At 27.2% G+C, this 12873-nt stretch overlaps 1 protein-coding gene across 1 annotated transcript in view; it reads left to right on the forward strand.

Annotated features, from left to right (window-relative positions):
• Positions 1-8795, forward strand: part of Bx (LIM domain-containing protein Beadex) — a 156295-nt gene extending 147500 nt beyond the window's left edge. The window contains exon 5 of the mRNA XM_075303154.1: positions 1333-8795. Within this exon, the coding sequence (XP_075159269.1) occupies positions 1333-1645 (313 nt within the window). The 3' untranslated portion in view covers positions 1646-8795. The remainder of the gene's footprint in view (positions 1-1332) is intronic.
• Positions 8796-12873: the final 4078 nt, after the last annotated feature.

The raw sequence follows: 12873 nt of genomic DNA on the forward strand, positions 1-12873 counted from the left end.
TATCGTCTACAACCGTGCATCGAGCCAAAAAACGGGCCGGACTATCGACTTACAAGAAGGTAGTGACTCCAAGTCGCGATGATAAACAAAATACGACGGCCAAAGCGCGATCCCGGAGGCTGTACACGACGATGCTGACGAAGTTTGACTGCGTGGTAATGGACGACGAAACCTACGTCAAAACCGACTACAAGCAGCTTCCGGGACAGGAGTTTTATACGAGGAAGGGGAAAGGTAGCAGATATTTTCAAGCACATAAAACTGTCAAAGTTCGCAAAGAAATATAAACGTCTGCTGCCTTTCCTGAAGAAACACGGTTGTTCCGTACTGTTTTGGCCGGATTTGGCATCTTGCCATTACGGTAAAAAGGCCATGGAGTGGTACGCCGCCAACAACGAGCAGGTGGTTCCCAAGAACCCTCCCAACACGCCAGAGCTCCGCCCAATTGAGAAATACTGGGCTATTGTCAAGCGGAACCTAAAGAAGACCAAAAAACTGCTAAGGACGAGCAGCAGTTCAAGGTAAACTGGCTTCCTGCGGCGAAGAAGGTGGACAAGGTGGCTGTACAAAATCTGATGGCAGGTGTCAAGCGTGAGGCCCGGCAATTCGGATTTGGAAAAGCGAAAGCTTAACTGAATATTTTTCCTAAATTTTATACTAATTGAACTTGAAAAAGAAATTTAATTTGATTTTTTAAATAAATGATTTCACGGATTTAAACGCGTTTTGCCTTGACCAAATTTTGACCGTATCACCCTTTACATAACTCCCTGCCTATTTTGAAGAAGATCGACTAGAAAACCTAATGAAAAATCGGTAAAATATCTTTTCTACAAGTGTCAGTAAAAATGGAGGATAAAGATCTTCTTACTTATTGTTTCTTTACCTTTCAAAAACTGATATTTATTTCTTGGAAGTTGCCGAATGAAACTGTCATCAATGTAATGAAGTAAATGCTGATATAAAATGCAACCTTCATCACAACTGTCTTTCATGATTTCCTTTTGCTAACAAAAAACTTGTGGACATTTAAGGAAAAGCAACGAAAAAAATTTAGACAGTTTTTCTCTGATTTTTTTTCAAAGCTTTTGTTTTAAATTCCAGATTGACAAAACCAAAAACAGACTGAGATTGAGTTTAATATTCAAATGTATGCAGAAACAGAAAGACAAAAACAAAAATGTTTCCGGCAAACGGAAATTTAAGAATTTTTAAATATTACACATCCTATACTATTCCTACTTTTTGGTTGTTTTTTTTTCGCCATCAAAATTCGATAACACAGTGTTACTTATGACAATTTTCCATTTTTTTTGTGTGTTTTCCTTACAGATTTTGTGTCGGTGACCGTTTCTATTTGTGTGAAAATAAAATACTCTGTGAGTATGATTATGAGGAACGTTTGGTATTTGCCTCAATGGCCAATCATCCCATGCTTAAACGTCATGTCAACTCGATTGCCCAAGATTCTCCAACTGGTGCGGGTGGTGCTAATACTCCAGGAGGAATGATGGGAGCCGGAGCAAATGGTCCACGCACTCCTGGTGATCTGAATAACAATGGTCCCCAGACGGGACCCGGCAACTCACCCTTTGGTGCTGGGGCTGGAGCTCATATGAAAAACTCACTTGGTGCATCAAGCTAAAATACATCGACATCTATGGCCCACAATCATAGACGGCATTTTTGGATGAATCGTGGACATTACCAAAGAAAATTTTAGATGAAAGAAGAAATGAAGAAAAACAGAAATGAAATGAAACCAACCCCCTCCAAGTGCATAAAAAACGTACTATTTTACTGACTGATGAAAAATGGATGATGCTATAAGAAATGAACTAAAAGGTTTAACAAGTCAAAAGCATCTCTTCCAAATGCTCCACACCACCACCACCACCACCACCATCACTGTATTATTGATAATGATGATGAAGGACATATAGATATGAAAGCGACACTTGAAAGGACATACCTAGTGTTTGTGTAATATGTTGCAAATAAGTTGTGATTATTTTTTGTTTTCTTTTGTTTTGTTTTTAATAATTCTTTGGAAACATTACTCAACTTAATGTTTATTATTTAAACAAAATATGTTGGACAATACTTTATTTATTTAATTATTACAAAATGTTTATTTAAAAAAGAAAAATTCGAGCAATGCTGTCGAAAAAGATTTTGTAATTGAAAATAATGTTGTGCCAAAAGAAATGCTTCTTTTCTAACCATAGTTTTAGGAGAAAACAAAAGAAGAACGACAGACAGACGGATGGATGGACAGAGACAAAAAAACATTTTTTTTTTAAATAAAAATACTATAGAAGGGGAAGATAGGAAAATAGCAACAAAGTCAAACTGTTGATGGTATTCGATACTTACTTGTCCTTTACGATTTTTTTGTTTTATAATTTAAATTAAGAGTAAGAAGAAATCGCTGTCAGTATATGACATAGAAACCCTCTTTAATTAATTAAAGAGGTTTTCATAAAAAAATCTTCAAATTAAAAATTAACTAACATGTATTTATCGAGCGCCGTAAATACAACATTTGACGGCGTTCAATACGTACTTGTTTTTTGCGATTTTTTCTACAATTTAAATTAAGAATAAGAAGACGTTATTGAAAGAAATGAACATAAAAAAATTGAGCAAATGAGCAAACTTTTTGATTACTCAAAATTGAACATCATTCAATAATTTCAAATTAAAAATGAACTAACCTATATGTATCGAAGGCCTTAAATGCATACGTCCTCTTCTATTGTTTTTTTATTTAAATTTTGATTTAGATATTTTTTAAAGAAAATATTTTGGTATGAAATTGACTGAAAAATATTAATTTCCCTATTGTTATAGATAATCAAAAATGCAACAATACAACTTTTGTATGCTCGTCTAATAATAAGACATACAGTTTTTGGTCCAAATGAATGGTTTTTGTTTTACTAATAGAGTAAAGATTTCTAGGAGAGTAAAGAAAGCTCCACTTTATTAGTATAGATTTTATTTTATGGAAATTAATGTTAATCAGTTTGTTCGTACCATCAAGAATATATTATACACAAAATAGTTACAGTAACACAAAAAGTCGATCAATACGAAAATTCACTTATAAATATTAACAAAAAGTAATTTTTTCGCAAAATATATGAACGATTTATCGTTCAAGAAATCCTCCCTACTAATAAGCAGTGCACAACAGAGAGTAAAAAAAAAGAGTATTGACGAAAGAGTATATACCGTTAGTCCAAACCAGCGTTGCCGTTTTGGTCCAAAAGATTTCTAATTTTTAAAATTGGTTCGATGGTCGGACCAAACGGAATTTGGCCCATTTTGGTCCATTTTCATAAATTTGGTAAAATTTATAAATTTTTTCTAGTATTTAAAAATCTATCACATATTCAATAATAAATATAAAAATATTGCCGGGAGGCCAAAGATTTCATGTGCTTAAAATACGAATGCGAATTTTGCTTAGCATAGAAGACGTATTTCTCTGAAATAAAGTTTTTTCCTTATCCAAAAGTCTATAAACTTTTCAATGAAGTCGGTTTGTCCTTATAGTTAAGTGATTCGACATAAAATTAGGTATCCTAACATGAAAAATTTCGTTTTACTAAAGTCAAAATGGCTTTAATACTCCTGAAAAAATATTCAAAATTAATTAAACATTGTTGACGTTTTGCATCTTGACTTTAAAACTAAACGCTTTTAAAAATAGGAGGTGTTTTTTAACACATTATTTTAAAGTCGTTTTTTACTTGAAACATAAAAGAGTTTTCACTTGTATTCTATTCTCTGCTTCTTTGGCTCGGAATCAATCCCAAAATCATGAGCGTAAAGACAAAATCTTTGGAGCCGTGAATGTTTTTTTTTTCAGTGTGGAATTATATACCATTTCAATCACAGAAAATCGAATGAAAATTTTGTGTTGATGTCAACTAATATTGACGTCGACCTTTTCAAAAAGTCTATTTTTTCAAATTGAAAAGTATTTAACTTTTTTAATAAAAGCACTATGTTCAACCATAAATTATTTTTTAAAGCATTTTTCTTCGAAATTGGAAATTTGGTCCGCTGGAGGGAATTTTGGTCCGATTTTGGAAAAATTTTGGTCCAAAATAAAATTTCGTAGTGGCAACGCTGGTCCAAACTTTATACTCTGGGAGAATTTTTGATATTTCTCTCATTTACTACTTTTACTAGGAGTAAAGTAAAGAAACGCTACTAATGTGTAGATAATGCCGCGTTACCAACCTTTTCATTGTAATGTGGGTAACAATTAAACATAACCATTGCGATAAGCGGTAAGCGAAATTTTTACCCAACGTACAAATACAAGAACCTTGTTGGAAAAAATATACTTGTGTTATTCAACAATGCCCAGCAGTGATTTCAAGACCATAGCCCATGTTCTGCCAAGGAATTAGAATAGATTTTAATTTAGCGGCACGTTGCTAGCCGTCACGATATTCCTTTGCGGATTTTGGTCTTCCTATAAAAAATGCAAGTAAACAAGCAGTGTTGCCAGTAGTTTTCTAGACCTTGTTGTTGGGACGCTCTCGTCACCATAATTTTAATTTAGAGTCACGTCGCTAGCCGTCACAATAGTCCTGTGCGGATTTTTGGTTTCATATAAAAAAATTCACGTAAACAAACAGTGTTGCCAGTAGTTTTCTAAATCTTGTTATTGGGACTCTATCCTCGCCAAAAATTCCCAATTAAAATTTCTCACAAAAAAACCATTAAAAATTTTACAAGATTTTATAAAAAAAATAAAGAAATATAAATAAAAAATTCACGTAGTTTTTCAGTAGTTTTCTAAATCCTGTTGTTGGGACTCACTCATCCCCAAAAATTCCAAATTAAAATTCCTCACAAAAATCCCCAACAAACATTTTACAAGATTTTATAAAAAATAAAGAAATATGCCCATGTTCCCAAATCCACTTCCAGGTGAATGTGAATCAATTCCACGATATTCGTGTCCTACAATCCACTTTCACCGGAATTTTCGTGAAATCAATTCACTTGCAAAAGTTTTGGTGAAAGTTGAATTATGTCCAAGATGGGTGTATTTCCGTTAAAAAAAGTACTCGCGTAAAAAATTTGAAATGTTTTATATTTAATACATGAGTTTTATTAATTAAAATAATAATAAATTATAATAAGTCTATTGATTCCACTTATTTTGATTTCCGCCTTAGTGAATTTTTGGGTGATTTGTGCAACCCAGTTGGTTACAGAAAAGTTCAAAAAAGAACGTGGAATTAAGAACACCAAATTTTCACGTTCGTGGATTTGACGTGAATAGTGGAAGTGGAATTGAAGTGGATATAGGAACATAGGTGATAGTCTCCACTGTAGAAAATCACTAATAATTCAAAAAATTGAAAAAAAAAAATATATAAGATGTTTGTCATACCAGATTGCGAGCTTCAATAAAATCAAGATTTCGAAACAAAAAACCAGGAGAGCGGTGATCGTTTTCCAAATGCTCATCTATTTATAAACGCACTTTAACTTCAAAATACTCATGTAAAAAATTAGGTGGTAGATCAATATAAACCATCTTCATCACCACCACTGTAGTGCAATGGTTAGCATGCGTTCCTTGCGTGACTGAAATTTCACTCACGCACATTCACGAAGCAAAATGTTTATTTACGCACGCTCACGCACGATACGTGTTGTAGCCAATCCCACTCACGCATATTCACGAAATGAAAACCAGTACTAACGGTAGATTATCCCCTCTCAGTGATAAGAGAGAATTTCGCCACTGTGGTATCACAATGGATTTTAATAGTCTAAGGGCGTTTTCGATTCGCAAAAAATATGTCGCCTTGGTGTTACACTACTTTTTCCCTAATTGACATTTCGCCCAAATGATAGTGTAATTCTAAAGTTATTATTAATTTATAATATTGTGAGGTATAAAGGATCCAAAATCTATGACAGTGTCCTTGATATGTTGCAATCAATTCCGAGAATGTTGCACCTTTTTTCCCAATCGAAATCGCCATAAGTTAGCCTGAAATAACGGGCTGCCACTACCTAACCTAGTCTATCTTAATCATTATTATATTTATGGGATGTATTAGTCATATCAGTGTGCACGTGACACGAAATTGTCGTGACTCACACACGCGTTAATTGTGAGTCACGTTGATGGCAACGGCGTGGGTGTGCGTGAGCGTGATTAGCAAACCAAATGTCGTGCGTGAGCGTGAGTACGAAAAAATATCTACGTCGAGTGTGCGTGAGTAACGAATTTCTCAAAAATACGCTGACGAAAATAATCCCGCTTCCGAACATAAAACGCTTGCGAGTTGAATTCATTTACAATTTTAGTGACACTTGGGATGTTAAGAGTTTAATAACGCTCTCAATCTTAATCATGCTCATGTTTTCAGACATGCCATTCCGGTAAATTACTCATAAAATTATTCGTGAGTCACGACATGCTTCGTGAGTGACGATATTTTTCGTGTGTGAGTACAAATTTTCTTTTCGTGAGTGTGCGTGAGTCCTACCAAAAAATATCGTGCTTGATTGTGCGTGAGCAGGACTTTTCCGTCGTGAGTGTGCGTGAGTAAAATATTACTCACGTGCACACCTCTATAATGAACACTGATGAGGGAGCAACATTTAGGCCTGAGTCCTCCTTAAGGCCCCTGCCCACGAAACAATATTCCCAATTTGGGAGAAAATTACCATTTTGGGGAAATCTGGCAACACTCTAAATAAGTGTAATTTCGGTAATTGCAGTTAAAGTATATCAGTTCATTCATTTATACTTGCTTTTACAACAACATTGTGGAAATCCCAAAATTAAGAGAGATCGGTCTATATGGGGGCTATATCAAAACATGGACCGATTTAGTTAAATTTTCGCACGCTGTAGTTCATTTTTCCCACAGTTTACTTTTTTTTAGAAAGAAGGGGAGATGAAGAGAGTGCTAGAATGAATTATTTCACATTTGAGGTTTAATTGTGCAATATTTTACACAAATATATTCGATGCAATAAACGTTTCATAAAAAAAATATTTTTTGTCTTCAATCACGAAATTAATTGATCCAATTAATTTTTAATTAAAATGTCGTCAATCATAGAAATGATAGTATCAATTAAAAAATTAGTTGAAAGTCAATTAAAAAATTAATTGATACTATTAATGTTTGTGTTTAATTTTGTGTCAGTTAAAATTTTTTTTGTTAAATTTTTAATTGAATATTTTTTAAAACTCAATTAAGAATTTAATAGGAAAAAAATTTTTTTCAGTGTAAGATCAAAAATATTCTCATATTTCTTTGAAAAATTATTGGCTTTTTGTTATTGAAAAATTCTGTGTATAATATATACAAATTGTATATTGTTTGTCCATTTCAATAAAACAAAAAGTCATCCCCCACCGATATACTTTGTAAATTTTCGGACATTTGTTTTCATATAAGTTTTATTATATCAAATATGTTTTGTACAGTACTATCTATGTCTTTCTAGTAAACGTATAATCTACCTATTTAAGTTTGTTATAATTTGTTAATGAACAAAAGACTTGTAAATTATTTTTTATCATTCATTATGTAGAAATTAAGTTACAATTTAGAAAACCCCCCCCCCCCCCCCCCAAAAAAAATAAGAAAAACAAAAAACAACAATATTCGTACTTCCCTAATATTGTAAATAGTTTAATTTATTATTGCATATAATGGTAAATAAAAAAGTAATGGAAAAATGAAAAAAAAACTTCAACTGCCCAGGGCAGTAAAACGAAAATAAAACTCAATTTGCTCATAAATATAAAAAACAAAAACAAAACCTATTTTTTATATGTAATGTATTTTTGATTTTAGAAAATTTGTTCATCTCTAACTTAACTATAAAATATTGAAACTGAAAACTCAAGAAGCAGAAGAAGAAATGATGAAAAACTTAATCTTAAAAAAAATAAACTAAAACGATCTGATTGTTGATTATTTCCTAAGTTTAGTTTAGTGTGAGGCTATATAATTTTTAATTTAATTTTTATAAGATTTGATCAAGTCCAAAATTAAATATAAACGAAAAAAAAAATACATCATGGACCTTACATTTATGTTACTAAAATCTAAATAGAATCCTTAATACCCTGTGAAATTTTTGTTATATATGTTTTAAGTTAACTATCATTGTATCCTTAAAAATTCAGTTATACTCAGTCTTGTTTTTTTATTCTAATACATATATTTAAAAACAAAAAGTTTTGTTTGCTCTATTTTATAACCAAACAAAATATGAATGTAATTTTTTCTTTTCGAATTTTAACAAAACTTAACACAAATAGTAAAATATGTCTTACAAGAAACCAACATACGAATATTAATTTTAAAAAATACCAACTCCGTATAAAATATCAGATAGCAAACCAATAACAAAAATAAAAAACCCAATTTTTTTAAATATTAAGACCATGACGAGCAAGATTGTGACGAAAACTATGAAGTGAAAGAAAAACAACCAAAGTTATTAAATATAAAACTTATAATTGTATGTATCATTGATTTATAATCATACACATACTCTTGTATTAATAATAATATTAAAAATAAATAAAACAAAAATTGCGTCATACATAAATGAATACTTGTCAGAAAAAAAAAAGAAATCAAAATATTGTATTACAACATTCTTACTACAAACAACTGAAACATGAAAACATTGAAAGAATTTAAATTAAAACTAAAAAAAAAAAAGAAACAGACAATTCAACAAAAACATAAATTAAAATAAAAATTATTCTAGAAAATTTATTTCAATGTGTTTTATTTATTGGTATTTTCTGAAGAGAAGGAAGAGGCGGGGAGATTCGAAAAAATTCTATTGAGATTATCCAAAAGAAGAATGAAATATTTGAGATGAAGGGAAATACTATTGTCGCAAGGTCGGTTTTTTAGATAAGTTCGAGTTGCATTCCTATTTGGTTTAATGAATTTTGTCAAAATTTTTCTCCTTTAGAAAAGTTTGTCAATATTTTATTTAATTTTTTGTAAACAATTTATTTCTATAGAAAATTTTGTCTACATTTTATTTCTATAGAAAATTTTGTCTACATTTTATTTCTATAGAATATTTTGTAAAACTATTAGTTCTATAGAAAATTTTGTCAAAATTTTATTTTTATATTGTCAAAATTTTATTTTTATAGAAAATTTTTGTCTAAATTTTATTTCTATAGAAAATTTTTTTATTTCTATAAAAAATTTTGTCAAAATCTTATTTCTTTCGAAAAAATGTTGTCAACATTTTATTTCTATAGAAAATGTTGTCAAAATTTTATTTCTGTTGAAAATTTTGTCAAAATTTTATTTCTATAAAAAATTTCGTCAAAATTTTATTTCTACAAAAAATGTCAAAATTTTAAAAATTTAGAAAATTTTGTCAAAATATTATTTTTATAGAAAATTTTGTCAACATTTTATTTTTATAGAAAATTTTGTCAAAATTTTATTTTTATAGAAAATTTAGACAAAATTTTATTTTTATAGAAAATTTTGTCAAAATTTTATTATTATTATATAAAAATTTAGAAAATTTTGTCAAAATATTAGGTTAGGTTAGGTGGCAGCCCGATGTATCAGGCTCACTTAGACTATTCAGTCCATTGTGATACCACATTGGTGAACTTGTCAAAATATTATTTTTATAGAAAATTTTGTCAACATTTTATTTTTATAGAAAATTTTGTCAAAATTTTATTTCTATAAAATATTTTGTCAAAATTTTATTTTTATAAAAAATTTTGTCAAAATTTTATTTCCTTGGGAAATTTTTACCAAAATTTTATTTCTTTGGAAAATTCTGTAAAAATTTTATTTCTATAAAAAATTTAGTCAAAATTTTATTTCTATAGAAAATTTTGTTAAATGTTTGTTGGTATAGAAAATGTTGTCAAAATTTTATTTCTATAGAAAAATTTTGTCAAAATTGTATCTCTATAGAAAATTTTTAAAATGTTTGTTGCTACAGAAAATTTTGTCAAAATTTTATTTCTATAGAAAATTTTGTCAAAATTTCATTTCTATAGAACATTTTGTCAAAATTTCATTTCTATAGAACATTTCGTCAAATTTTTGAACATTTTGTCAAAATTGTATCTCTATAGAAAATTTTGTCAAATGTTTGCTGCTATAGAAAATTTTGTCAAAATTTTATTTCTATAGAAAAGTTTGTCAAAATTTTATTTCTATAGAAAATTTTGTCAAAATTTCATTTCTATAGAAAATTTTGTCAAATTTTTGAACATTTTGTCAAAATTGTATCTCTATAGAAAATTTTGTCAAATGTTTGTTGCTATAGAAAATTTTGTCAAAATTTTATTTCTATAGAAAATTTTGTCAAAATTTCATTTCTATAGAAAATTTTGTCAAAATTTCATTTCTATAGAAAATTTGTCAAATTTTTGTTTCTATAGAAAATTTTGTCAACATTTTATTTCTATAGAAAATGTTTTCAAAATTTTATTTCTATTGAAAATTTTGTCAAAATTTTATTTCTATAAAAAATTTTGTCAAAATTTTATTTCTATAGAATTTTTTTTTTAAATTTTATTTCTATAAACAATTTTGTCAAAATTTTATTTCTATAAAAAATTTCAAAATTTTATTTCTATAGAAAATTTTGTCAAAATTTTATTTTTATAGAAAATTTTGTCAAAATTTTATTTTTATAGAAAATTTTGTCAAAATTTTATTTTTATAGAAAATTTTTTCAAATTTTTATTTTTATAGAAATGTTTGTCAAAATTTAATTTTTATAGAATTTAAACAAAATTTTATTTCTATAGAAAATTTTGTCAAAATTTTATTTCTATAGAAAATTTTGTCAAAATTTCATTTCTATAGAAAATTTTGTCAAAATTTCATTTTATAGAAAATTTTGTCAAATATTTGAACATTTTGTCAAAATTGTATCTCTATAGAAAATTTTGTCAAATGTTTGTTGCTATAGAAAATTTTGTCAAAATTTTATTTCTATAGAAAATTTTGTCAAAATTTCATTTCTATAGAAAATTTTGTCAAATTTTTGTTTCTATAGAAAATGTTGTCAACATTTTATTTCTATAGAAAATGTTTTCAAAATTTTATTTCTATTGAAAATTTTGTCAAAATTTTATTTCTATAAAAAATTTTGTCAACATTTTATTTCTATAGATTTTTTTTTTAAATTTTATTTCTATAAACAATTTTGTCAAAATTTTATTTCTATAAAAAATTTCAAAATTTTATTTCTATAGAAAATTTTGTCAAAATTTTATTTTTATAGAAAATTTTGTCAAAATTTTATATTTATAGAAAATTTTGTCAAAATTTTATTTTTATAGAAAATTTTTTCAAAATTTTATTTTTATAGAAATGTTTGTCAAAATTTAATTTTTATAGAAAATTTTGTCAAAATTTTATTTCTATAGAAAATTTAGTCAAAATTTTATTTCTATAAAAAATTAGTCAAAATTTTATCTCTATAGAAAATTTTGTTGCTATAGGAAATTTTGTCAAAATTTTATTTTTATAGAAAATTTTTTCGAAGTTTTATTTTTATAGAAATGTTTGTCAAAATTTAATTTTTATAGAAAATTTTGTAAAAATTTTATTTCTTAGATTTTGTCAAAATTTTATTTCAAAATTGTATCTCTATAGAAAATTTTGTTGCAATAGAAAATTTTGTCAAAATTTCATTTCTATAAAAAATTTTGTCAAAATTTTATTTCTATTGAAAATTTTGTCAAAATTTTATTTCTATAGAAAATTTTGTCAAAATTGTATCTCTATAGAAAATTTTGTCAAATGTTTGTTGCTATAGAAAATTTTGTCTAAATTTTATTTCTATAGAAAATTTTGTGAAATTTTTGTTTCTATAGAAAATTTGTGAAAATTTTATTTCTATTGAAAATTTTGTCATAATGGTATTTCTATGAAAATTTTGTCAAAATTTTATTTCTATAAAAAATTTTGTCTAAATTTTATTTCTATAAAAAATGTCAAAATTGTATTTCTATAGAAAATTTTGTCAAAATTTTAGTTCTATAGACAATTTTGTCAAAATTTTATTTCTATAAAAAATGTAAAAATTTCATTTCTATAGAAAATTTTGTCAAAATTTTATTTTTATAGAAAATTTTGTAAAAATTTTATTTTTATAGAAAATGTTGTCAAAATTTTATTTCTATAGAAAATTGTGTCAAAATTTTATTTCTATAGAAAATTTTGTCAAAATTTTATTTCTATAGAAAATTTTGTCAAAATTTTAGTTCTATAGAAAATGTTGACAAAATGTTAGTTCTATAGAAAATTTTGTCAAAATTTTATTTCTATAAAAAATTTAGTTAAAATTTTATTTCTATAAAAAATTTTGTCAAATTTTATTTCTTTGGTAATTTTGTCAAAATTTTGTTTTTATCTACATAAAATTTGTGAAGTACAACAGTGGCAACCGTGATTACAATACTACGGTAGTCTTTGTAAGCGGATATAAAACTAAAAAATAAATATTTAAAATTGAGTAGTTGACAAACAAAATTTTATTTTATTTAAAATTCAGTTTTAAGGAGCTCTTGACAATAATCTTCCAATGGAATTTTAATTTAAATTTAGTGAAAAGTACTATTTCGCTCAAAAAAAACCTTTTTTGTATTTTCTTAAAAAGTGTATTTTCCATCCCTGATTATAATATTCGATAAAAGTGTAGGGATTTATAATCCCTGATTTCAGTCCTTTTTTCTCCCTCCATGTCCAAACGTACGTATTCTTATTTTCAATTAAGTGCTTTTGGAATTCGCCACTACCCGAAAAGCCCCATATTCTTATAATTGATAGATAATTTCATTGAAAC

Source organism: Haematobia irritans, chromosome 3 (assembly GCF_050003625.1).
Source record: "Haematobia irritans isolate KBUSLIRL chromosome 3, ASM5000362v1, whole genome shotgun sequence".
NCBI lineage: Eukaryota > Metazoa > Arthropoda > Insecta > Diptera > Muscidae > Haematobia > Haematobia irritans.